This window comes from Malurus melanocephalus, unplaced genomic scaffold, assembly GCF_030028575.1.
Source record: "Malurus melanocephalus ecotype Western Australia unplaced genomic scaffold, MMel_1.1 scaffold_372, whole genome shotgun sequence".
In the NCBI taxonomy this organism is placed as follows: Eukaryota; Metazoa; Chordata; class Aves; order Passeriformes; family Maluridae; genus Malurus; species Malurus melanocephalus.
The window spans coordinates 327470-353704 of NW_026623604.1; the positions used below are offsets into that span (position 1 = coordinate 327470).

Below are 26235 nucleotides of genomic sequence, written 5' to 3' on the forward strand. Positions count from 1 at the left end.
GGCGGCAGCAATGCCAGGGTGTGCCCGAGCAGCCGAGCTGGACACACCTCACTGCCCCGAACTGACAGAGGCTGCACAGCCCCAGTCCTTTGGGAACATGGCTGGGTCCCTCGTGCCTGATGACAGAACCAGTGCTGGCCTCTGGAAAGTCCTCCTGTGTGGGTGACAACATAAATCCCTCCACTGACTGCCTCCCCCTGKGCAACAGCCATTTCCATGCACCTGGGGCCACCCCGGGGCTCTCTGGGTCCCCCAGCCCCTCCCTCCTGGGACAGGCAGAGCAGTGACGGGGCTGATTCACCCCCGATTCACCTCGGTCCCGCCCAGAATTCCCTGCAGGAGAGCAGCTCACCATGGGACAGGCAGCAGAGCTTTATTTCATAACCTGACACACCACAGAACGAGCAGTTCACATTTCATTGCCTCACCTCTTCTCTCTCCTTTCCCCAGCAAAAGCGCTGGGGTGAGCACAGGCACACTGCTGCCTCCCTTCCTGCATGAGGATTGCACAGGGCAGAGCTGCTCCCTCCACTCCCGTTTCCCAAACGATCCATTTCCCTCATGAACATCCATGAACCCTCTCCATGTGGCCCGGGSAGGAGTGCCAGGGGCTGGGGGAGCTCTGCCGGCCCGCAGCTCCCGGTGTGGACCCCACAGCAGCATCCCTGCCAGCCCAGGCACGGACRCTCCCATGCTCCGCGGGTTGATAGGATAAGTGAGTGAGGGATTGGTGCCCTCTCCTGGAGCGAGCCTGGGATAACTGGAGCCATCCCCGGCCAGAGGGAACACCCTCTGGGGCAGAGCAGGAGGGAAGGATCCTGCTGGCACTGGGCACTAAATCAGGTGTGACCCGCACGCTCTGACGCTCCAGTCCTGGTGAATCCCCATGCCAGGGCAAGGACAGCAATTGTCAGGAGAAATCTGACTGCACTTGTAACCATGGCTTCTCCTCTAACTGGGAAACTGGAATGCTGAGCCCACCACAGAATAAACCCTCCTTTCTGTCTTTGCCAAAACACTGAGGAGATCAGACAGTCCTGGGAACAGCCAGTTCTAAAATTAATTGAACCTGATGGAGCTATTTCACTTCTTTCAAGAGCTGAGAAGCAATATGACAGTCAGAGAAAAATCAATAGCTGAATAACCACAGAGAGGACAGCTACAAGCCAGAAGGAGTGAGAACACCTTTTTCTAAAGGGCTTTCCAAAATGTTTCCGTTCCAGCCCCCAGCACAGCACCCAGGCCACCACAAAAGCATTCCTGGTGCTGGAAACCAACCATTTCACCCCAAACAGCTCYCTCCAAGCACACAGCAAAGGAAACCTGTGGGGACACAGATTCAGCCACACAGTAACTGGCCAAAATGCACAGCCTGTCAGCTGAACCAGCCTCACAGCCTGCATGTTCCTCCCAGCAGGCTCTGGCAGTTGGAATTCATGGCTGCTTTGATGAGATTTATTTTCCTGGTCGGACTGTGGAGCTGGAGCATCGCCCGAGTGCCAAACACTTGGGCAAAGTTGGGAGCCAATGTACAGCTCCTTCTCTGTGGGCAAAGCACACGAGGCCCTGACCAAGGAGTCTGAGCAGCCTTGCTAGGCATGGAAAGCTGATGTGAATACAATCTGGGAATGGTTTGGGTGGGAAAAGACCTTAAAGCCCATCCAGTGCCACCCCTGCCATGGCAGGGACACCTTCCACCGTCCCAGGGTGCTCCCAGCCCCAGTGTCCAGCCTGGCCTTGGGCACTGCCAGGGATCCAGGGGCAGCCACAGCTGCTCTGGGCACCCTGTGCCAGGGCCTGCCCACCCCAYAGGGRAGGATTTATCCCTGGTATCTCCTCTATCACCACTGTGTGGCCCCTGCAGATGGAAGTGCTTTTGGCACCGCTYTGTCACCAGCAGGCAGACTCCGGGCTCGGGAGTGCTGGGTGCTCTAACTGTGCAAATATTCGCAGTAAATTGGGGAGAGAAACAAAACTATTAATAAATCTGAGATAATTTTGATTTTCAGCCTGAAATGATGACATACTCTGAGGTTCAGCCTAACATTGCTGGAATCAAGTGCTCTGATTTTAAGGCCTAGACTGCAAACATAGGTGCTCTTAATGAAGGAGCTGCCCTTTTATTTGGGCAAATTCTTGCCAAACTTCTTGCTCACATTGTCACAGCYAAAATCCTCCCTTGCCCAGCTCCGAACAGGTTCTACCCCAGGCAACTCCCTGCTTTGCACAGTGCTCAAAGTTTGGATTAAAGAATATGYTTTTTCTTCTGTTCAATCTGCTCCACTATGTATAAATATCCACCAAAAGGAGGGCTGGCATCCAAAGTCATCACCACTGACTCACTAACCAAACAGCAAAACAAAAGCCAGCTTTGGGTTGGTCTGAAATAAAATCCTCTCTCATTTTTCAGAGCTTAATTGAATTAAAAAAAAAGAAAAGTTTTAATGCTGTCTCTTGCACAGCTACAAGAAAAAAAGTGTTTCCTATTGCAAATCATTTAGGGTTGAGGTGCAGTGAGGGGAAAAAGAAATCAGATGCAGGGAGGCAAAGCAAGAAGAAGGGACAGCTCTGACAAAGACTTACTTGTCCAGGGCMACAGCTTGTTCGTAGGAGCATTTGGCATTCTCGATGTCTTCAAGGTTGGTCAGAGCAACTGCACCAAAGCAAAGCATACACACACACAGGAGAGGTTTCACAAGCAGCTCATTTTTAGGACAGTTCTGRGTGTCACAAAATAGGTGCCAGCAGGGTTGTCTGGACTGCTGCCAGGATTAATCCTACTGAACTGAATGGATGGAAGTGACCTTAGAGCCCATCCAGTGCCACCCCTGCCATGGGCAGGGACACCTTCCACTGTCCCAGGGTGCTCCAAGCCCTGTCCAAGCTGGCCTTGGACACTGTCAGGGATCCAGGGACAGCCATCCCCTGTGCCAGGGCCTCCCCACCCTCAGACTCCTTCCCAAATATCCCATCTAACCTTACAATGTCACTTCTGACACRTTTATCTCATGCCAAAAATATCCAGTGCTGGAAATCCACACCCAACCCCAGTCTYACACGTGTCAGGTCTTTTCCAGAGTTTAATCTGGATCTGACTGCAATTTTCCCTTCTATTCCCCAGACAGAAGAGACTGGGGAACAGCTCCTTAGAGCARCCTTTAAGCCGTGTTTCTTGAGTTCAGCCCACCCCTCCTAGCTGTGCTGTGGCATTCCTGCTGGGATGCACACGGAGCTGCAGGGAGCAGCCCATACCTGCCAGCAGCATGTAGAGCTCTGCCATCTTGGGCTGGAAGTTGATGGCAGCGCTGAGGAAGTGGAAGGCCGAGGCGTACTGCTGCATGGTCAGGTGCACCAAGCCCAGGTTGTACAGGATCTTCCAGTCAAAGGGAGCCAGGTAGTTGGCCCTCTTCAGGCAGCTGATAGCCTGGAGGAAAAAGGGATAAAGGTGCTAGGACAGAGCTCCTACCTCCACACCACAGGAATCTTATGATGCACAAAATGTGATGCAGATGGGGGAAAATGGACAGCAGGGACTTACTGCTACATATTTCTTCTTGCCGAAGAAGCACATGCCGATGTTGTTCCAGAGGGGAGGGCTCTCAGGAACACTGCTGGCCACCACCTTGTACTTGGAGAGGGCCACATCGAAATCCCCRTGGGCCTGCATCATGCTGCCAGCAGCCAGGGTGGCCTGGGGATGAAACAACAGAGACCCAGCCACAGCCCCGTTCACTCACACAGCAAGGACACAAGAGGACAAAGTGATTAAAATAAAAACATCTCAGCAACAAGGACTGCCAAGACCAACGGTGGGAACAGATGGGGACTCTGCGATCTCCCACTACAAGGCAGAACACAGGGTGAAGRAGGGACCTGAGTCTGCTCCTTCTTGCACTATCTTGGTCATAAGTGTCTCAGAAATGAGGCTGCYCAGAGMAGCTGTGGCTGCCCCTGGATCCCTGGCCGTGCCAAGGCCAGGCTGGACAGGGCTTGGAGCACCTTGGGACAGTGGAAGGTGTCCCTGCCATGGCARGGGGTGAAATYAGATGATCCTTAAGGTCCCTCTGACCTCAAACCATTCAGTGAGTCTATGATTCCATAAATATTGCAATATGACAATTGTTTAGGGTATTTTTTGCGGTGACAGAAGCAGAGTCTGAGGCTCTGAGAAGATCTGTGCACTAACAGATTCTTTTTACAACCAAGCACAGATAGAAATAGTTCTGGTGCAAATTATGTGGGGAGTAAAATCTACTCCAGCAAGACACATGCAGCAAAGCTCTCCCAGTTCACACTGACTGGCTGATACTGCAAATTAATGGGAATATGCATGGGGAAAAAAAGGAAGTGAGTACAACACGCTAAATTTAAACCACACTAGTAAAGTCCCTTATAAGGTTTCACAGTGACAAGTCAAATTCCTAARTGTAAAGGTGTTTTCACAACAACTCATGTTTGTCAACCACAMATTTCAATGCTCTGCATCGTTAACAGGGAAGAAAGGAGAGAAATGAAATAACAGCCCTAAAAAGGGAAGCAGTGAGGAATGAAACCTGGATCAGCTTTCCAGGCCAGAGCCGAGGAAATAYACAGAGCAGCTGGAAGCACAGGGTATCAGCAGATGGGAGAATAATAAAATTCAACATCACTTGGATCACAAGGGACCTGGCACAGCTCTTCTGGGATTTTTAAAATCCAGAAGACCTCCCTTCCAAAGTAAATTCCACCTGGCTTTGGTGCAACTTCAGATTAAAAGGGACCAATTTAACATCCCTACTCTGCCTCCTCCCCTTTCCCCACCTCCACACACATCCAACTCCCTGTCCAGTGAAACATCCCTGAAATGCAGTTCCCAAAAAGCATTCTGGGCAGGATCCTCTCCAGCCTCTCCAGGCCCCAGATGGAGATGRCAGAGCTCTGACAGTGGGATCACCTTTAGGTGGAGTTCCCTCATGGTTCAGCTGCTCCATTTCCACTCCTCACCTACCTTGTAGTTGCCTGGGTCGTAGGTAAGTGCATTTCCAAGGTGTTCAAAAGCCTTCTGGTAATCCCCAGTCTGCAAAAAGAAGTAAATGAACATCAACAATTCAGGAATAAGGGGAGTTAAGAAGGAAAACCCAGGTTTCGTGGGCAGCAGAATATCTGGTTCAGTAATTTAGCCAGAAAAGTGAGTTTTACAGTGCTCCTATTGTACACACATGTTCCTGTTTGCTAAGTGACAGAACAGATTCTTAGAATTTATTTGGCTTGGCTGGATCTGCTGTTCTGACTCAACCAAAGGTTTCCAGAGAGTTTGTGTTCTTTGTCACACATAAATGAGCTGTGGGTTCCCATGCCTCTGCTCCTTTCTCTGTCCCAGGAAAGAGGTGACAAACTGCGATTCTGCACATCCCCAGTTCCCTCTCCACAAATTCCTCACTCCTCAGGGATCTCCTGTCCCAGTCAGAAACCCCCTGCCATGGCAGGACCACCTTCCACTGTCCCAGGGTGCTCCAAGCCCCATCCAGCCTGGCCTTGGGCACTGYCAGGGATCCAGGGGCAGCCACAGCTGCTCTGGGCACCCTGTGCCAGGGCCTSCCYACCCTCACAGGGAACAATTCCTGCCCAATATCCCATCCATCCCTGCCCTCTGGCAGTGGGAGCCATTCCCTGTGTCCTGTCCCTACATCCCTTGTCCCCAGTCCCTCTCCAGCTCTCCTGGAGCCCCTTTAGGCCCTGCAAGGGGCTCTGAGCCTCCTCCTTTCAGGCACCAATGCCTATTCTTCTTTGCTTGTTCACTCTTTGGGAAGCTTTCTTCTGGAATAATCCAGCCTTTCCCATCCATTTCACAGACCCAAGGATAAGCACACCTTTGTTATTTAAATGGATTCTGATTTTCCTTTATGGTGCATTAACACAATTTCATGGCTGTTTTTTCAGGATAACTTGCAAGACTCCTGCTGCAGAAACAAGGTAATGACTAGTCATGTTTTGTTGTACTTGGAGGATTTATAACAGAATTAGGGTGGTTGCCAAACAGAATTCCTGCTCTGGCTCTGGTCCAGGGAATCAACTTGCTTTTAGTAGCATTGAGAAGATACCGAAAAGCAAGTTCTGTCCCGTTAAATTCAGTCTGCGGAGAAACACGTGCAAGTCATGGGAAGGTGGATAGAAATTAACTCTATAAAAAAACCCAACATGGTTATAGTGAAAATAATCAAGTTTTTGTAACAGTAACAGCATTTAGTACCTGCAGGTACAGTAGGCCCAGGGATGTGAGGAGTTCTGTGTTTTCTGGAGAAAACCTGGAACACAAAAGCCAGAGGGCTGGGTTTGCTTTGCAGCTCTTCCAGAACAGGGTGAAAACATAACATGGAATTGTGATGTTACAGAGTGATTCTGTGGTATCTCTCCAGGAAATTAAATTGTTATTATTAAACACAAATATCACAACAACTGCCATCATGGGGACTTSTTTTGTGTAACATCACACCTCAGCTTCCCAAATATCTTCTGGGTATCAGGAGGAAGGCAACAAGGCTCTGCGAAATAGATCTGAGCATAATAAGATAATGTGGTTTTGTTAAGCTTCAAAGTGAGTCTGAATCAGTGACCTGGAAATACAAAATGGGATTTTCCATCATCTCTCATAAACCACCCTGTAAATCCATCCATCCTAAGCCTCTTGGGCCACGTAGGACAATCCTCAGCATTCCTGATGGATCCTACACACTCCTCATCAGAATTTTAATTCACCTTATAAAAAGATTACAATGAAATAGGATGGAAACCACAACAAAAAAGGACAAAGCAGACAGAGACACGATTTGTAGTCTGTCTCACCTCAACAGGAGTCAGTTTTTAATTTCCTGATACCACGACTTAAAAAATCTGATCTGCATGGTCATATTGGCACCTATAAATCACAACCAGAACAAAACCACTGTGCCTGGTGGAAAATAAACATGGAATAACAGACTATCCTGGAGCTGGAACCAGCAAGAAAAATGTAACAGGCAGATGGGAACAAAAAAAATCCAGGAATGAAGAAGAAAGGAGGGCAGGGGAGCACCAGGATAAGAATATAAACCTGCTAAGATGCTTAGCAAGGATTATTTACGTAATAAACATTGCAGATTAACCAAATGTCTCCCCAACCCAACCACTGCCAGGCAGCAGCTGAGGAAGGGAACACAATGGAGACACTCCAGGGGCTCCMAACACACTCCTGATTTCCTTCAGAGTGTTGGCCTCCAATGCAAAGCTGCATTTCAAAGCACTGGGAATGCCTGGGAATGCCCTAAAACAAGGACAGAAGGGCATTGAGGAGATGTGATGGGCTGGGAGGAGCTCCCTGTGCACCAGCACATCTYCCTCAGCCCCAAACTGCTGCGACGACGGGGAGCAGCCTCTGACACCCAGCCAGGGGTTTGGGATGGGCAGTCAGGGTCACATGGCTCTGGTGGATAAACCTTCGGGATGGATGAAGTCAGTGCTGTGTCGCTTTGCCCCCAGGCATCTCCATCCATTTGTTATTCCCCTTTTTCTCTGGCAGCCCTTCCAACAGCTCCCCTCTTCCCTGCCACGCTGCCAGCAGGAGCACAGACAGCTGAAGTGCTTGGAAGTGCCAGCTTTGCTCAGAGCCTCTGTAATTACCATTAGCTCTTTAATCATGGCCCCAGTTCAGATCTGGGACACCAATCAATTTTCTCCTGGCATAGGATGGGAATGGGCAGATGGAAAAAAGGAATATTTCTCACTCTACAGCTTTCTTATAGACTTCAATGGCTTTATCCGTGTCCCCCTCCAAGAGGTGAATCTTGCCCAGCATCATGTAGGTCAGATCATGTCTGTTGAGCTCCAGGGCATTGTTGAGCTGGTCTTGTGCCTAAAAAAACAACCAYAGAGAATAAAAACCAATAAATGATTGCAGAGCCCTCAGCCAAGCAACAGCCATGAATAATGCCCAACAGCCAGGGAAGGAGGGCGAGCCAACAACCACCCCCTGAGCCTGGAGAACACAAAGCCCAGTCCAGCTAATCCTTGGAACAAGCTCTGCACCAGCAGCCACCTGCTTTTTGGGGCAGCAAAAGGCAGCACCTTCAAGCCAAGCAAGAGCAACGGCCTCCCAAGGAGGAGACGAGCACAGGCCTGTTCCTGGATTTGAGTTTGCTTGGCCTGAGGGACGCTCGGGATTTGTTGGGTGAACTGATACTTTACAGCTTCTTCTTCCTTGAAATGCTTATGCCAGCAGTGAGCAAGTGAAAATCCCAGTGAGATGTGAGCAGGTCCCAGTTTGGAAGGTGTCAGAGCAGAATACAAATCCCAAGTGTGAASCCACACTCCAGAGCTCCTTGTTGGAAAGGGATGCCCTGGACAGGGAGCACAGCTGGGGTTGGCTGCAGGGGTCACAGCACCACATCAGTAAGAACAGGGAGCAGATGGGCCAAACTGGGAACAAAAAGGGTCTCAGTGCTGGTTCTTCCCTTACAAAGCAGCTGGATCAGAGACAGCTCAGTGCCCACCACCAGCACTCAGGGGATGGACACSTGAGGAGCTGGGAATGGCATGCTCAGAGCTGGGAATGAAACTGCATTTCATCCTCCAAAACTCCTTTACTAACTCCAGCTTTAGTTCATCAGGAGCTTCAGACACAGGAGCAAAACCATGGAGGAGAAAAGGACCTGCTGCACCTCCAGCAAACAACCCCACAACTCTCTCCCTCCGAATCCCACCAGACCCAAGGGGCTGAGGTTTCCTTCAGGAACTCTCTGCACGAGGTGCAGCAGTTTGAGCTGAGGAAATGGTCTGRGCTTTACCATCRGCCTACTCTTGCTTCAAGAGGATGRATCTGGACTGCTGCTCCTACAAAGCCAGCAGAGATCCTGGGTCTGGCTTTCAAGGGCTCAGAGACAGAAGCAGCTCCTGCTGGAGCACAGCCCATTCTCTGTCTAGTTTGAGGTTTCTCAAACRTTCCCTTTAAACCCAGAAATGCTCTCTGAAAAATCTTAAATTTCAGAAAAAGCCTCTGGTCCTGCCACAGGCTGATCTCCCTTTATCCAACCTCACTGACATGCAGCTGACTCAAGGTAATTCAACACACGAATGGGAACAGAGACAGCTCACAAACTTGTTCCCAGAAACAAACATTGAAGCAAAAAGCATTCTTGATACCTCTCACTTCAAATGACCCATTTCAAGCTACCAAAGACAGAGAAGTTTCTGGGATGCTTCCTGCTTCTCACTGGCCTTACCTTGTTRAAGTGTTTCAGGTACATATAGCACACACCCAGGTTGTGGCTGATCTCCTGCATGAAAAAAAAAAAACCAAACCCAAAACCAAATCAACACAAGGTATGAAATATAAAATCTGACAACACTGACTTGGACCAGGAGAGCCCTGTGCCTGCCCACACTCTTCTTGCTTTGTGGAGCAAGTGAACCTATAAATTCCAGTTACTTCAAGAACCTACAAAGCTTACGGGGCATTTTTTAAGCAGACATTACAGTCTGCTGAGACAAAAACCACAGAAAGGACAAATCTCTCTTTAGAGAGATCAGAAATTCCTCTTCAGAGAACAGYGAGCATAGACTGGTTTCTTCCCCAWGAYGTCACYCTCTAAACCCAGGGAAGCTGCTCTCATGGGTGACTCAGTCTGGCTGTACATCAGGAGGTCATGCAAATGTCTTACCCAGCTGGACAGAAYTGCAAGATGTGCCTGATTTTCCAAAGCACAAGTTGAGCACCGKAATATCTGATATCCCTCTGGTGTCCTAAACCATTCTGCACAGGGCAGGAAGATCYCTGAGGGATCCTAAACACTCTGGTGATATTGTAAGGATCATCCAAACCCCTAATTCCTCACCCACAGTTTAACACACAAAGCATCTGCCCCATCCAGGCACATCCCTGAAAAATCAGGTCTTCCCATTCCTTATTTTATTCTAGTGAGCCTCTCACTGATTCACCAGCTTYGACAGCCTTGACCTCTCACAGGAAACTCTCYTATTTCCCCATTAACCTGTTTTGCTCCATGCAGCCTCTCCAGCTGTGCAAAAGTGAACCAGTGACTACAGCTTGCTGTGGGTTGTAGAACGAGTGAAGAGCTCAGCCTGGCTCTGCTTCCTGTTCTGAGGCAGAAATGGGGAGGAACCGATGCAAACAGCCCCTGGCACGATGCAAACAGCCCCTGGCACCTGCCTGCTGGGCTGTAAACAGGGCTGCAGGTGTGCCAAGCACTCAATGCAGCTGGGGACACACTCCTGACACAAAAGGGTCTGAGCTGTCTGGCACGGGGTAGGTTGAATAACACCAAAACTATCCTTGCATCCYGATTTTAGAGGTACTGACAAACAAAGGAATGAGCTCACACATTGCAAGCCCACTTTAGAAACACTTCTGCAGGCAAAACAGGCACCTGCAGAAAGCTGCAAGGCACGGCCTCTCTCTCATCCACTGTCACACCTTCCCCTTTGCAATGCTCTTCCTCTCTTTTTTTCTTTTTCTATAGAACAGCTAATTAAATCACTGCTCCTGCATTTTCAGTGGTGTTTTGCATTACAAAAGCTCTCCCAATTACTCAGACAAGTTTTAATAACTGAAGGTTTCCAAACCCTTCCCATCCTTCCCCTCCAGGATAGAGGTAGTTACATTAAAACAGATCTTCTGCGAAGCTCAAACACGTTGCTCAATTGTCCTGAGCCAAGGGGTGGGATGTGGCTCCTGTGACCCAAACCAGGCTCAGACCACAGGCAGGGTGAGCTCCTYGGCTTGGGACAAGTCTGCAATCTCTACAAGGATCTGCAGCTCCCTGAACACTCACCCAGTCCTTCTCATCGAGTTTTGCTGCTTCATTGTACACTTCGATGGCTGCCTTGTGCTTCCCCAGGAGAAACCTGCAAAAGGATTGCAACTCTTAGGTTTTTCCTGTTTTCACACCCACACTGTGCAGCCACTATCACCTCTGYCAGTGAGAAATGATGCTATTTGCTGCTTCTCCAGAGATCTGCAGGAGAAGTTTACAATCTCAGCAATCTCAGCCCTTCTCCCTCTCAGGGCTGGGTCATCCATCCTGACATTACTGGGGATGTACAGAATGAATTCCCAAACTCTGCAGCTTGTTTTTGTCTCCAAGAACGGAGACAGGTGACCTAACACAACATTCAGAGACAGAAAAGGCTCTGTTGGGCAAGCCTGCCCAGCTCAGRTCAGCACCTGTGGCTGTGGACCTTGAAACCAGTATCACCTTTCTGCYTGAAGCCCAAAGAAAGAGAAAACACAATAGCAGCCAGGCAGATAACAGASATCCTGCTTAAAGAACAACCCACGCTTCTGGACGCCAAGCCAARTGTTGATAAGGAGGAAACATGTCTGGAATTAAGTAGCCTAAGAGAAAAACAAAGCGTGGAAGGTCCTGGGTGGCACAGCCAAGAGAAACAATAAATAAAACACCACTCACAGGGATCGTGCCACCTGCTTGAGGTTGTCAGCGCTTCGAGGGTTCAGAATGGAACATGTCTGGAAAAGTTCAAGAGATTCTTGAATTTTCCCCTCCAAGCGAAATATCAAAGCTGTAAGACAACATACAGGAGGGAAATGAATCCATTATCAGCGGGCAAAACGTGCCTCTGACAGCAGGGAAAGAAGGGGAGTGCAGATACATCACAAAAACGCTCCTCTGGCGCTTCCCCCTCCTGCAGCACCCRCAGCGTGTGGCTGAGGGCAGRASTCCGTGGGCCTTAAGGAATTCGGGRGTCAGAATCAAAGCTTTAAGCTTTAAACCTTGGGCAGCTGCTTGTACAGAGGCAGCCTGGGTTCCTCCCCTCCCCAGCTTCTCCAGGCTGTACCGTGGCCCTGCCAGCAAATCTCTATTGCCCCCCCACCACAACACTTGGAATTGGAATGCCACCTTTTGGGGGATGTGTTTTAGGGACCAGAGGGCAGGGCAGGAAGAGGAGTGCCATCCTTAGAGCAAGGAGTGAGAAAACAATCCCCTGGGGTGGGTAATGAACAGAAAACATGCATCTGGAACACAGTCAAACACACTGAAGGCCAGGAGCCCCTAATCCCAGGAGGAACTGGTGACAAATACAGAAAAACCAGGACATTTATTCTGCCCATTTCATGTGAAAATCCCAAACCTCAAAAGTAGATGGAGCATGCATTTGGGGGGAAATGTATTTTTTACATAAAAATTTTATGTTTCCCTCATCTATCCCCTGTATTGTTCTCTGAATCTCAAATYGGGGGTGATCTTTTAGCAAAAAGAAGATTTTCGGACGTACCTTGAACGTAGACAGCATATTCACAGAGCCCTTGGGACTCCTGGAGCTGCTCTTTGATGACAGCCTGGAAGGACACAATTGTAAACTCACATTATTTTAACAAAGCTGATTCCAGAGATTTAGTTCCAGTCASAAAAACCACAACCCCACCTGTACCAAAGGCACTGGACCCTGGCTGGGACAAACACACAGTGCACAGCACCGAGTTCTGTGCCAGGAACACTGTGGCCCTTTTAGTATTCTTCTGTTCATTCCTGTTCCCAAAGACAATTAGATACTACCTGGGGAAAAGGCCACGAGGCATCTCTGAAAGCATCCTCTGCTGATAAGGGTATCTACTCCAGGCCCTTTGTGAAGAAATAAATAGAACTGCAGCAACTGTAGCCCAGGCAATGAAAGCCAAATGAACAAATGAGGAGTGCACAGGGAAAAAAGCCTGATGGAAATGTGAATTCTTGCTGGCTGCACCCATGCAGCTCCCAGTTTGGGGTGGGTGCAGCTTCGATATATTCCACAGTCACAYACAACCCGAAAACTGGTCCCATCTTTGGGAGGATGAACACCCTGGATAGGAATCGAGAGCAAAATTTCTGCTCTGAGACTCACTCCTCTTCTGTGCAGAAGTGGAAGAGATACAGGGGRTTAAGAAAATTTCTGGGTGAGCAGTGAGCTGACATTCCAGATGTGTATGGTCAGTACGAGCATCCCCTGCCTCCAGAACGAGCAGAAGTGAAGGACCTGAAAACTGAACCTCAAAGACAGCACGTGGAAGGAAAACTATTATTGAAAAAGTTACTCTTGAGAAGGTATTAATTAAGAAGTTATTATTGAGGAGAAGGAACGATCTTACTGACAATCCTCACTCGTAAAAAGAGGAAGGAAAAGGAAGAGCAAGTCTGGGCTGCTCCTGCCTCATCTGTGCCTGCTAATTTATCCATAGAACTCTTTACAAAGTGCTTTGTTATAAAACATTCGCTCAGAAATAACCAACATCTCCTCAATTCCGAYACTCAGGATTGCTCCATCTACATAAGCCCAGATTCTCAGAGCAAGAGAGGGCAATAGAGAGCTATCTTTTAGAGAGATCTGATTAATTCTGTAAACCCTAAAAAGTCCCACAGCAAAAGGCCTTCAGCTGAGAAATACGATCTGTAATCCTAGATTTCCCCCCAAGTTTATTTAAGCTGCCAATGACAGAATTTAGCCACAACTGGCAGGAGACCAACCAGTCCCTGTGTGATCCCCAGGGGATGCTGCAGCTACAGATTCTGCTGGAGTGGCACTGAAAGGGTTAAAATCACGTTCATGCCTCCACTTTGGGGAGCTGATGTTAGCAAATAAACAATTTTTAGTGGTCTTTCAGTTGGCTGAAAACTGTGGGAGATTTTAAAACTGTATTAGGGAGCATTTCAAAGCACAGAGTGGGAAAGACCAAAATTAATTAACATGACAGGTCACTTGTTTCTTCCTGAGACYAAACGAATGGATTTTAACAAATGCCCCAACTGTCTTGGAATGTTCCAATTTTACTGCAAAACCACGGCTTTGTGGCTCTGAGGAAGAGCAAAGCTGGCCTGACAAGCAGAGYAGTATTTATTAGCTGTCTTCTCTTGGTTTTCCCCTGCTATTTCCTCACTTCCATGACTGATGAAGATGTGGAGATGCCAGTGTTGCCCTTATATCATCCACTTGTTGTTTTCTCTGCTTTCCTGAGCCACACAGATTTTTCTTCTCTGTACTTTGATTTCACATCCCATCACAGAAACTATCAACACACAGAATCACACGAAAAAAACCCGGTCAGACAACAGAAAAGGGAAACAATTTTCTGTTTWGAGGGCTAGTCCAACTTGTGTTTGTATCTATGCAAACCAAGATCTGAGAGGAAATCACTGAGCTGATGATACTACCCCCCAGATCTGTTAATTAAGAGCTAAATGAATTTCCTCCAGCCTGCCCGTTTCCTAAGCACCTCCAGGACCTCTCCAGCAGAGCAAGTCCTGACCAACCTGGTGTTTCAGATGCYAAAATGATTTTTCAGATCGTTGTTGCCCATGCCAGAATCAGAAATCCAACTCTTGTCCCCTCCTCCTGCCTGTGTGCTCATCATCTCCTCGTGTTCATTTTWTCAGGAAAACACAGTTAAACAATAATTTGCCATTTCCTTAGTCCACTTACCATAATCCCAAACCACTTCCAAGCTACCCACCAAAACCCAAGATGAATTAAAAGGTGCCATGGATCATGTGTAAAATGAAAGAATTTTGMTCAAGGGTAACCATATTTTTTATTTACACTTGGTAGTAATGTTCCCCTCAACTGAAGTATTTTCATTGCMTCTCTGTAGTACCATTAAGAAACCTGCACTGTGGAACTGTGTGATTACCAGTTTGGAAAACCCCATCCATCACTTGGAACACGAGAGGTTTGCAGTTCTTTCCAGTTTTCCCCTCCCAGTGACATCCTGAGCTCACAGATTGCTCCAGAGAGCTGCATCCTCAGATCCTGAAGGTAGCCAAGGAYTGGAGAACACTGAAGTAATTTTACTTGTGTTTTCTCTTGGTCCCTTTATTCCAAAAGAAGTCAGRAAAGAGGGTGGTTTGGAAATTGTCTGGAATTGAAAACTATTTCTTCATGACATCAGTATAATAATTCCCAGATTCTGGAGGCAGCTCTTACCTTGCACTCCTCGTAGTCTCTGCGGACGTAAAGCAGATAAATCAACCAGTTCCTCCTCTCTAGGATTGGCAGCTCTGGTGCTGTACATGGAAAATATTCACAGAACACAGGGAAACAGACTGAGAACCTGGCAGAGAGATTCCCAACCACCCCAACCACCAGCACAAGGCAAGTAATTCAAGAACTGCAATTGCAATGGATTATTTGACTTGAAGGCTGGACTGTGGACTTCTCACTCGGGTCTGGTTTTATTCTACTTCTCAAGCTGGTATATAGAACACCTCAGTCAAGACAGATACTAAATAAAAGCTCTTAGCAGAAAACTTCCAGCTGGTCCAGTGGAAGGTGTCCCTGCCCAGAGGGGTTGGAACAAGATGGGTGTTAAAGTCCCTTCCAACTCAAACCGGTCTTRGATTCTAAATGACCTAAGGCACTGGTTCCTCCTGGAGCAGATCCTGGCACAAACAGCTCCACACACACATTTTAATTCAACACCAACACRGGTTGGTGGGATTGGATTTTTTCAAATACACAAGAAGCAGCTTGGAGGAAATGAGTTGGATTCACAATCTCAAACTAGGGMAGAAGAATCAAAGGTCTTTACGATAAATTTCTGGGAGTGAATGAGCAGGAAACAGGCGACACACACAAAAGGAGATTGGGGAGATGTTGCCGGTCTGAAGGTGTGAATAATTTAAAGAGGTCAAACTSAGTTCTTTGAAAGTGTGAAGGGACTATGAAACATCACAGGTCCGAGAGACTGCGAAGCTCCTGCAGCAAAGCATTTGATGCAGTGGAGAAGGAAGCCTCACGCTCCAGCATCGCAATGGCGCGGAGCTCGCAGCAGTAATTATGGCAAATCACGGATGGATGTTGCTTAGCGATATCCGCGGCGGGTTTACAAGTCGAACACACTGCTGCGCATTTCATTAAGGCTGGGGATGTATTGCCTGGGACCGGTGTCTCCGTGCCGAGGGGTAACCATAGCAACCGGCCCAAAAGCTCCGTGTTTGCAAGTCATTATTGTGACACGAGCGCAGAGGCAAAGGCGGCCAAGGGCTGGGGCAGAGCTGGGGGCACCAGCACGGGGACCCCTCCTGCAGCCCTTGGGAGCACCACGGGCACACGGCTCAGCGTCAGCAGCACCCAGCACATGGTGGAACTGGGGGATCGGGGATCCCTCTGGGGGCACCCAGAGCAAGGACCCCTCCTGCAGCCCTTGGGAGCAGGGCCAGAGCCCAGGCACCCATGGGCACACGGCTCAGCACCAGCAGCACACGGTGGCACTGAGGGGCCGGGGTCCTCTGCCAACTGAGGCAAGGAAGAAGAAACCCTACAGGGGGAAGCGCTGGATCGGCAGACAGGTGCTGGAATGGAGAGAAAACAGAGAAATCAAAACCCAAAACCTACAGGGGGAAACACTGGATCGGCAGACAGTTGCCAAGAGTTATTATCTTTGGAATGGCTGTCATTTAATCACCTCTGGAGCACACCAGGCTCTCCCCATCATCAACCCACATCAAGTCTAGTATTGCTGAGAGCTCCTCAGACCAACTAGATATTCCTTCAGCTGTTGAATCTGGAAAAGGTTTTGCAAAACCATTCTCATTTTCGTGGYTTTTCTTTCTKAAATTCCTGAATATCCAGCTAGATTAATATTAGAGCTGAGAATTAAGTGTGCACACCAGCAATTTAAGGTCAAATACCTTCTAAAGAAGGTTCAACTACCCTAAAACAAATAGAAAACTTGCAGTCCAAACAAAAAGTAATCCAAACAAACAAAAGAGTAATCCAAACAAAGAAATAATCCAAACAAAAGAGTAATGCAAACAGGCTAAGCTTACAGAAACACACAGATCAGGGATCCAAATGTTCCTGAATTCTGCTCTGCTGTGCAATATCTGGATCTTTTTAAGTAAAGAATTTTAATAAGCATGCTCCCAGACCAGATGAATTGATTTCTGATGGCCTCATGTTTTCGTCCTTCTTCGAGTGAAACCATGAAGTGAAGAGTCAAGAGGGTGCCTAAACAGCTACAAATGGATTGTAACTCCACTATTTCACATTTGGAAATGTGTTCAGCGGCTGTTCAGCCCCATTCAGGGGCTCCCTAATTCATTAACACTCTGTAATTACTTCCCTGTGTAAGTTATGGGTGCCAGGGTGTGACAGAACACGGCACTTGGGGGTGCTGGAAATGCAGTGCCCCATCCCTGGAAGTGTCCTGGGCCAGGCTGGACAGGGTTTGGAGCACCCTGGGATGGTGGAAGWTGTCCCTGYCCATGGCAGGGGGTGGAAYGAGATGAGCTTCAAGGTCCCTTCAAACTCAGACCAGTCTGGAATCCTATAAAAGCAGCTGGACTTGTGTGCCCTTCCTCCCTGGCAGCTCCTGGTGCCACTCTCCAATATAAAACACCAAACCTGACACACCTGGGCACCTTCTCCTGTAAGGATGGATTTAAGGGCAGGCACTGCTAACTCTATTTACCCATCAACATTCCACCGACAGTCAGAACTAAAGCACCCTTCACCATTTTGTGCCTATTAATGCAGCTTCAAATGAAAAAATCCTGCAGCTGTCTGACACAGGGAATAATCAAAAGATCTCCAGACACACCCCACCAGACCTCCAACCATCTGTCCATGCTTTACTGGGAGGTTAAAAAGAAAAAGCACCATTAAAGGTTAAAAAATACACCAGTATCGTGGGCTAAGATAAGAGGACAGTACACATGCRAGGGGTGAGGATTGGTTGTTTAATTCCTGAAGGAAAGAGCTTTTTCACACTTATGAGACAAGAGGGATGTTATACTCCACTCCCACGCCATGGAAACGCCTGCTGGGAACAGGGATGGCAAGGAAGAAATGCTGAACGTCAGAGCGAGGGCTGAGCAGAGCATCAGGCTGCAAAGGAGAAAGGGAAAACAAGAGGAGTTGTCTAAAAGTGCTGGGATGGGATGGAGAGAAAACAGAGAAATCAAAACCCACCACGAGCCCCAGGAGTGAGGAACATTCACATCTGCACAGATAAACCAGCTCTGCTTCCCCCAGTGATGCACTGAGCTGAGGATAAYTCTGTGGGACTGGGAAAACACACAGAGATTTCATGCTCCTAAAACTCATTTGGAAATAGCAACAAGGCTGAGGAGACAMGACTGAGGAGACATGACTCAGTTTTTCTCTTCTTACTCCCTAAGACAAGCAAACTGAAAGCAGGCAAACAATTCTGATGTTTTGTTTTTTTTTAAATTAATCCATGTCTAAATTCATTATTAAATTTGACACAGGAACATATCTGATCCCCCAAAGATGGCTGTGAGAAGTAAAGCATTCTTACTATGCTCTATTCAGATGCAGAAATAATTAATAGAAATTATTTATACACCTCTCCAGAGCCACAACCATCTTAATCTGCATTTCTGCTTTCCCACAAAGCAGTGGGTACCTGCTCCTGGTGCATTTATCTCCCTCAGGTTTGCTCCCCCAGCCTGYGATAAGGGCTGTCACAGTGCACTGGGTCACTGCATTCTCCTGGAGAAGATGGAAACACAAATCCCTGGCTATTTGGGTTTCTAGCTGCAGAAAAAGGGAATAAAACACCTTCTTCAATACATGGACCTTCAGGAGTTTCTCCTGTGTCACTGCCCTGTGAAGACACACTTTTCTTTGTCACCTCTGGCAATAATCCAGGCACTGCACAGGCACAGGYTGGAAAAGAGTAGTTTAGATCCTTCCAGCAGTGAAGAAACAAAAAGCCATTATTTTCTGTAAATCAATCCGCCCAAGGGCCAGTCCAGGAAAACACAATTATCCAAAAACTTGGTATCTACAGCAAAAAGAGTTTAGAACTTGMATAATTGTCTTTTGGCCTCTCTTTTGTGGGATTACAAGTCCTGTGCCAGGGAGCCAGGCACCAAATATATGATTAAATGCCTTTGAAGTGTGTTTTGATTAAATTCAAAAGGGAATCCATCTGATCCCCCACCTCCTCGCTGGCCACTGATTGATTGCTCGAGCCACTTCCAGCACTGTGATTTTTCTTTCTGACAATGCTCTCTAAGGAAGCCACTGGAGCAGAAAGCCCGACAGAATCGGAGTAAGATCATCAGGTTTGTATCTGTGCTGCTCTATCATCACTCTTCCCTTTATTCATCCTCTCATAGATTTTCTCAAAAGGCTGAAAAATATAATAAKGAGTTATTCCCTTTTGTGTAAACCTCCCTAGGAAATTATTTTGTGCTTGCATCTTCATATTGGGTAATTATAGCTTAGAGATGAACTATCAAACAGTGGCGTTTGAATTTAATAAAAGGGCTTTAAATTGCTGTAAAGAGAAGAGGGGGGRAAAAGCCCCAGAAGCTCTTAGAAGATTTTGTGGGGGAAATTATTGCTAAAGCACCAGCACTAATAAGGGGCTCAAGAATGTGTTTTAGTCATCTCAGAGGAAAAAAAAAAACCAGTTCAGAGCCCAGCCCTCCTTCCAACYCAGATTACTGGAAAAAGGTCCAAGGCCAGCTGACCCCTCCAACTCTGAACCCAACCTGCAGCAACCTGAGCAAGGGCAGCAAAGGGGCAAAAGACTCAAGAAAACACTAAGAAGGACTTGGTTTTGACCAAAATCCACAATAACCCAAAGCATAAAGAAGAGGACRGAAAGCTTCAGAAAGGCTATTAAATAAAAGTATTTTTAATTGGTTTATTCTGCAGGAGCTTCATGAGCCACAGTCTGGATYCATCGTGGTAGGTACCATGTACTTGGAAAAGGTCATCCAAAAGGACATGGCTGTCCCTTTCCAAACTCCAGTCCAAAATTCCATATTGTAAAACAGCATCAYAGAGGTGTTTTCAAAACTAACAAACACACAGGCAGGGACTTGTGACATTTCTCTGTTGTGACATTTTGATATTGAGGGGGCACCACCACAGAAGAATTTGATAAAGAGAATCTTAGAATTGCAGGACAGTTTGGGTTGGAAGGACCTGAAAAATCATCAGGTGATGGGCAGGGACACCTTCCACTGTCCCAGGGTGCYCCAARCCCTGYYCAGCCTGGCYTTGGACACTGCCARAGATCCAGGAGCAGCCACARCTGCTCTGGGCAACCTCTCTCACCACCCYCMCTGGGAAGGATTCYTYCCCAATATCCCATCTGTCCCTGCCCTCYAGCAGTTTAAAACCACTGCATCTTGCTCCGCGGAAACCAAAGCAGGAAGCTGGGCTGTGACAAAGCCAAGGGGGATGGAGGCGATCAGCTCCCAACATCGGGCAAGGCTCGCTCGGACACACAGCAGCAGGAYTGGATTGGCCTGGATTGGAGATTCAATCCCCATTTCCAAGTGATTCCGGTCACCGCCTTAACTCCACCGGCACAAAGACACTTCGCTTGTCGCTGCCGGAGAGCATCCCCATGTGAGAGACCGCGTGGAATTCCCTGCGGAGTGCGCCCGCCCCATCCCGCAGTGCCAGCCCGGCCCCAGGGCCGTGTGCTGACATTATTGCCAGGGTTACGTGATTTGCACTCCCAGAGCTCGGGTGCTGCAGCTCCCTGATCCCGGATCCATGTTAAATAAACATGGAGAGGGAAGATGAGCCCATCTGTGCCTGCCTCCTTTTGCCTTGAGCTTCACAAGCTGCCAGCGCCAGGAATTCCACTCCCGTTTGTAAATCCAGTGACAGGGAGGCAATGAGCATCTTCTGAGCAAAAATAACATTCAAATACTAGGGCACAAACTCAAACAGCTTCTACAGAACAACACAGCACTGCAGGGAATTGCATTTGCCAAAACAAGGTATGATCATGGAGAGAAGGCATTTGTAAGCTCTAATATCAATCTTTTTATCAAGATTTAAAACGAACAGTCTGCCTTGGTGTGAGAGGAGCATCCTACAAATTCCTAGCAGAGCCAAATTTAACAAGAAATCCTCTTCCTTCCTCAGACTCTTTTACTGAGACTGTGGCAGTATAAATACATTAGAGCTTTGAAAGAAAACTAGCACAGGAACATTGCTCTTCCTACGCCCAGATCCATCCTTGGAGTTTGAAAATGGAGCTGTTAATGTATTCAAAACCCAGTAAAAATGAAAAATAACCCCAAAACCCAGCACTCAGAGGAGGCTCTACGAGGTGTATTTCACTCACCATGTGTGAGTGAATAGACATGAGAATAGAGGTGTTTGTGGGGACAAATCCCTCTAAAATGGATATAAACAACAACAACAAMAAAAATGAGTAGCTTTCTACTCTAGCCATTCTCTGTTTAATCCCTTTTCCCTCTGTTTTCCCGTTTGCAAATTGCTGCCGGARCACCTTTAAATCAAGCCCTAAAGCCGTGTGGTTGCTCGTTATTTACAGTCAGCTGGGGTTAATAAAACTCATCACACCCAGCCCTGCGCTGGCGAGGAGCCGTAACTCATCCCCGGAGCTGCCTCCCGTGGTTTAATAGCTCCACGAGGCGCAGGCAAAGCTGCAAGGAGGCTGCAAAACAGCGGTTTGAAAAACAAAAAAAAAGCAACATTTCTGACTCTCCACCTCCCCCTGCAGGAAAATTAGCCAAGGATAGATGGAAGAGCTCAAAATTGTATCTTAAATCTGATTTATGCTTTAAAGCGTGGGGGAAAAAGGGCATATTCTCTTGCTACTTTGTACTGCATAAATCTCAGAGTTGCTTGCTCAGATTTGCAGTTTTTTGTGATTTAAGACATTTACAATGCTGAGTTAAAGGAAGATGGCTTAATTTATGAGCCAAATACACTGATTATTCAATTGGTTTTCCTTATAAATAGAATTAATTTGTTCAATTACTTGTCTTCTACTATGTTATGAGGTAAAGTGAGGGATGATCTGTAAATCAACACACACTTGTGATCCCCTTGGATCTYCCCAGTGCCAGCAAGGTTCCTAGGGGCAGAACCAGTTTGATTACTGGGAAATCTCCATTCGAAGTAGGAGGCTGCTGAGATACCACTCTGCAGTCCTGGATCTATCTGGGGAGGATGAGAGTTACACACAAGTACATSATACTGATCATTACTACATAAAAGGTTTGATTCAGGCCTGGTATCRCTCATTTCGAGTCTAAAATTTGATTCAAACAAATAATACTAGGGAGAAATTTAGTAACAAATGCATTTAAAAAGAATTTGAAACAGTATGGTCTTTGCTGAAAAATAAGAACTGAAAGTCTCTGCGCTGCATGAGCCAGTTTTGACCATCAGAGCTGACTGCTGAGCAGAGAYGTGCTCGGAACAGAATAAAAAATAGGGAAAATAACCAAAATCCAGGCTATTTTACATGAGAGCTCTCAAGTCCCTGAGGATGCAGACACTGCTTTTGGAGATACTCAAAGATCCAAGCCCTGGCATGACATCCTAACTCTTATCTTCTACATTGAAACCATGTTTTCCTGCTTGATGCCTTGTGCCCTTGCAGGCAAGCAGAGTCTGAGCTCTCTCCAGTGTCTGTTTGCCAGTGCTGCTCCCAGATTTGGGAAGCAGAGCACACCACTGCATTCATTTGGGAATGAAACGCCTGATGAACAGCAGAGGTGGTCTCACATATTCCCTGCTGGCTCCTCACTAGCTCCTCCCACAGCAGCACTGGGATGGGAGATACTTCCCTCTCAAAGTGGCTGCAGGCTTTCCCAAAATAMCCAGCTCCTCATTAATTCCAGCATCGGGAGCACAGTAGTTTGGGGATTTCCAGTCTAATCCTTCCTTTGGCTTTAATTCCTGYGCTTAGTCCTTTTATGTCTATAGCATCAGGTATTTTACATGGAAATTGAAACTGAAATCATTATAARGCATTTGTAAGCAAAGCTTTCCTTTAGAAAATAAAATTCCAGCAGGGAGAGGACCACAATCCAGCCATGACAGTCTTTGAAACTTSCCACTCCATGGGGAATAGCACCTAGAACTTGTCCTCAGTTCATTCACTCCCAAAGAATGTTATACTGGAGGAATATTCTAAGAAAAAAAAATATGTACACACAAAAATATAGATGCTGGTCTTGCAAACATTTCACATTCCCTACTACAAAACCCTATAGTTTGAGTTTTCCAACCTCGTTGCCTCAGGATGAAGTTTTCCAGGTGGAAAATCCCAGTCTATCCCAGGATGAACATTTGCCTGTGCACCTTCACTCTTCCCTACTGTACAAATGTGTTAATGACATAGTCTTTAATTACACAGTCACAGAAGCACACCCTGCCTCCTTCTAATTACAAGTATCAAAATGAATCACAGTCAGGCAGGGAATGAAATCGTTGAGAATTATGAATAAACCAGTGACTAAATCCCAGGACTGGCAGCATGTGTAACGCAGCTGGAAGCATCGACAGCAAAGGGAACAGGCCCAGGAAGGAGTGAATGGAGATATTTTTTATTCAAAAAGCCCTCAGTGAGCTGCTCCTTGCTCAGCAAGTCCCATCATTCCTGTGCCACAGATGCTGTTGGAGAGCTGGGCTAAATCCWACAGGTGATTATGTCACTAAAGACTCGGATGCTCAAATTCCAGCTGCACAGACAACCAGAACTGTGACTCTGGAGTGAGCTGCTTCTCCTTCAAGTGTCTGAAAATGAAGACAGGAGTGGCTGGCCCTGGGCTGTGTCCAAGGCAAAGAGAGGAACAGAGATCCTTAGGAAAGGGTTCATCCCAGCACAGGTGGCTGGGAGAGGTCAGRGAATGGCACAGATGCCCTTTGCACTGACTAAACACGGAGCACGGATGATCTGCTGAGACTTGTTCTACATCAGACAGATCTCAGTGCAGAAGGATGAATCCCACCCTTCCTAAATTTGTCACTTACTATTTTTACAGAATTATTTTTAAACTTCCACCAGGAGATGCCATTTTATYTGTATGCAGCACACCAACAAACCGGAGCTGAGAGCTTTAAAATCAAAAAGAACTCGCCTGGCACCAAGGACTTTAAAAGGAGCTTCAAAAAAATGAATTCACCTGTTTTAAAAGCTGGCACTAAAATGTTCCCTGCTGTGCTGCCTGCAAAGGATTCCCTGCTCCCGTCAGCACAGATATTAATGTACACACACAAGAGGGCAGAGCTGTGCTAGCACATTCCAACTTAAATATTACCAGTTCTTTGCAGTGCAGGGATTACTGGRCTGTTATTTTGGGGAGAAGAGGATGAAGTGAAGGATATTATAGAATTTAATTACCCAGTAATGATAATCCATTTTCTAATCTCACTACWCTAAACTAGCAGCTGCATCAGATCCTGAGAATCACACACAGCACTTGCTGCTCCCCACTTATCGGGAAGATGGAAATACCCAAGTCTCTTACATAAAACAATGATGTAATTACCAACTAATCTAGCTTATTTAGAAAGCAATTTCTTCCCACAAGGTTGGAGGTTCAAATGGACTAAAAGATCTTAGCTTGCATGTGGCCAAATGGAAGCGAATGGGTATGGACAGATAAGGGCTGGATTGGCTCCCCCCAACCACGACATTCCCACTAAGGCCTTTTCTTTCTGACACACTTAGAAGTATTAATTAATTTAACTCAAGGGGGTTCTTTTTATCTGGATTTCTCAGGCAGCTTCACTCTTACAAGTTCAAAGGAAGCTTTGAAGCCAGCTCAAAGAATGGATTTATATTGATTTAAGAAAATGTATCAGAAATTCAGAAATGATCAGCACTGCAAGTGCATGGAATCAACTCCTCGGGGTATAGAGTTCCTGCTCTTGAGATTAAATACTCACAGAATCCCTTAAAACATCTGCAGGAGCAGGAGGGATCCCCACTGGTTCATCTGGGCGAGCCAGAGCCACCCAGAGAGAGACAGGACAGCTCATCAAAAGCCACTTATCTACTTCTGCATACTCTGAGTGTTATTTATTATCTGAGAGCCACATTTTGAGATTGTTTATTGTCACTGGCACTTCCTAACCAGAGTCCCCACCCAACAGGCCAAGCAGTGCATTGCAGTATATCCATTTATATGATACTTTGCATTTCACGTCTCTAAATGTTTTGTTAACTAAAAGCCTGCAGCATCCAAACTCTGTCACTGGATATCAGRCCAAGCTTGTGGTTGATAAATGGAAATTTAAAAAGCCAAAGCACTTTGCCAAAGGTCACAGTTAATTCCTTGCTTTAAACCCGAGAAAAAAAACACCTACAAAGCACCCAAAAAATACCCCAATGCCCAGGCCTGGGAGAACACCTGATCCCTGCTAATACTTCCACAGGGTTTTCATTTAGAAAATTATCTATCTGACCCTTCCTGCAGTAAGGGGTGTGTAGAGGTGGTTGGTGACAATTCAGAATTCTCGTTTTTGACAGATTAATGGATTTTTAGAACAAATTCTTCCCAGTGATTCAAGTGAAATCAGTTTTGCTTCAGTGACTTTATGATACAATGTACATATTTAGGATTCTACCTTGTCATTAAAACACCATCAGTGCATCTCAGAAAGTCTGAGGTCTCATATTCATATAGAAATCCAAATGCATTTAAAATTGTCCCATTAACCTCTGAACTGTTATTAAACAAACATGAGCTCAGAACTTACTTTCTAAACAATTTTCCACAATAAAGGGAAATAAATTCAAGTTATGCTCCAGAAAAATCAACAATACAAGCTGAGAAAAGCACTTCTCCACTCCAGTACTATCAGATCCTGTAAAATGACTTGATTTGCCTGTGTGGGAAAAAGGAAGTGGGAAGATGGGAGACAGCCTATCTCAATTCTGAACCAGTAAAGCATTTAGGAAAATATCTGATTAATTTAGAATGCAGAAGGGAGATTAAAACCCCACCTCAGCAGGCTGACATTAACTCCTTATCGCTTCAAGGAACAGGGCTCCCTTTATTCCTTCCTCAGTCACTTGGGGATTGACACAGGGAGAGTTATGGATCTTGATGGAGCAACAAAGGGAATTGATTTTCGGAGCAGCTCTGCCTACAGGGGGTAAAGGACAAAATAATGAATGGTTGTCCTGCTCCAGTGCCAGCTGCTGAGGAACAAGTGTCACCAAGTGTGGCCACAAGACACTCGGCGGGAGTCGCCTCCACCCATGCATTAATTCAGATCATTGGATGGAGGTTTCGAACCCCATTTCACCAGCACCATCTGCTCCAGAGCCTTTACAMCTCCTTCAAGCTGGTTGAACACTCAATTTCTTCCCTCAGGGCTGGCCAGCCTGCAAGCCAGGCTCTCCCAAATGCCAACTTTCAGGCTTTCGCAGCCCAACGGCCACATGACGGATCAGCTACTTCATGAACGAATTCTGCCTCCCAACTCAGAGTCATCATTTTGAGAGCCATA

At 46.8% G+C, this 26235-nt stretch overlaps 1 protein-coding gene across 2 annotated transcripts in view; it reads right to left on the reverse strand.

Annotated features, from left to right (window-relative positions):
* BBS4 (Bardet-Biedl syndrome 4) overlaps positions 1-26235 on the reverse strand; it is a 34190-nt gene that overhangs the window by 3389 nt on the left and 4566 nt on the right. For both annotated transcript variants that reach the window (XM_057378759.1, XM_057378758.1), the window contains exons 3-13: positions 14944-15023; positions 12265-12328; positions 11439-11550; positions 10803-10875; positions 9234-9287; positions 7740-7867; positions 6230-6284; positions 4988-5056; positions 3539-3691; positions 3253-3424; positions 2584-2653 (exon numbers count right to left, since the gene is read on the reverse strand). In XM_057378759.1, the coding sequence (XP_057234742.1) occupies positions 2584-2653; positions 3253-3424; positions 3539-3691; positions 4988-5056; positions 6230-6284; positions 7740-7867; positions 9234-9287; positions 10803-10875; positions 11439-11550; positions 12265-12328; positions 14944-15023 (1030 nt within the window). The remainder of the gene's footprint in view (positions 1-2583; positions 2654-3252; positions 3425-3538; positions 3692-4987; positions 5057-6229; positions 6285-7739; positions 7868-9233; positions 9288-10802; positions 10876-11438; positions 11551-12264; positions 12329-14943; positions 15024-26235) is intronic.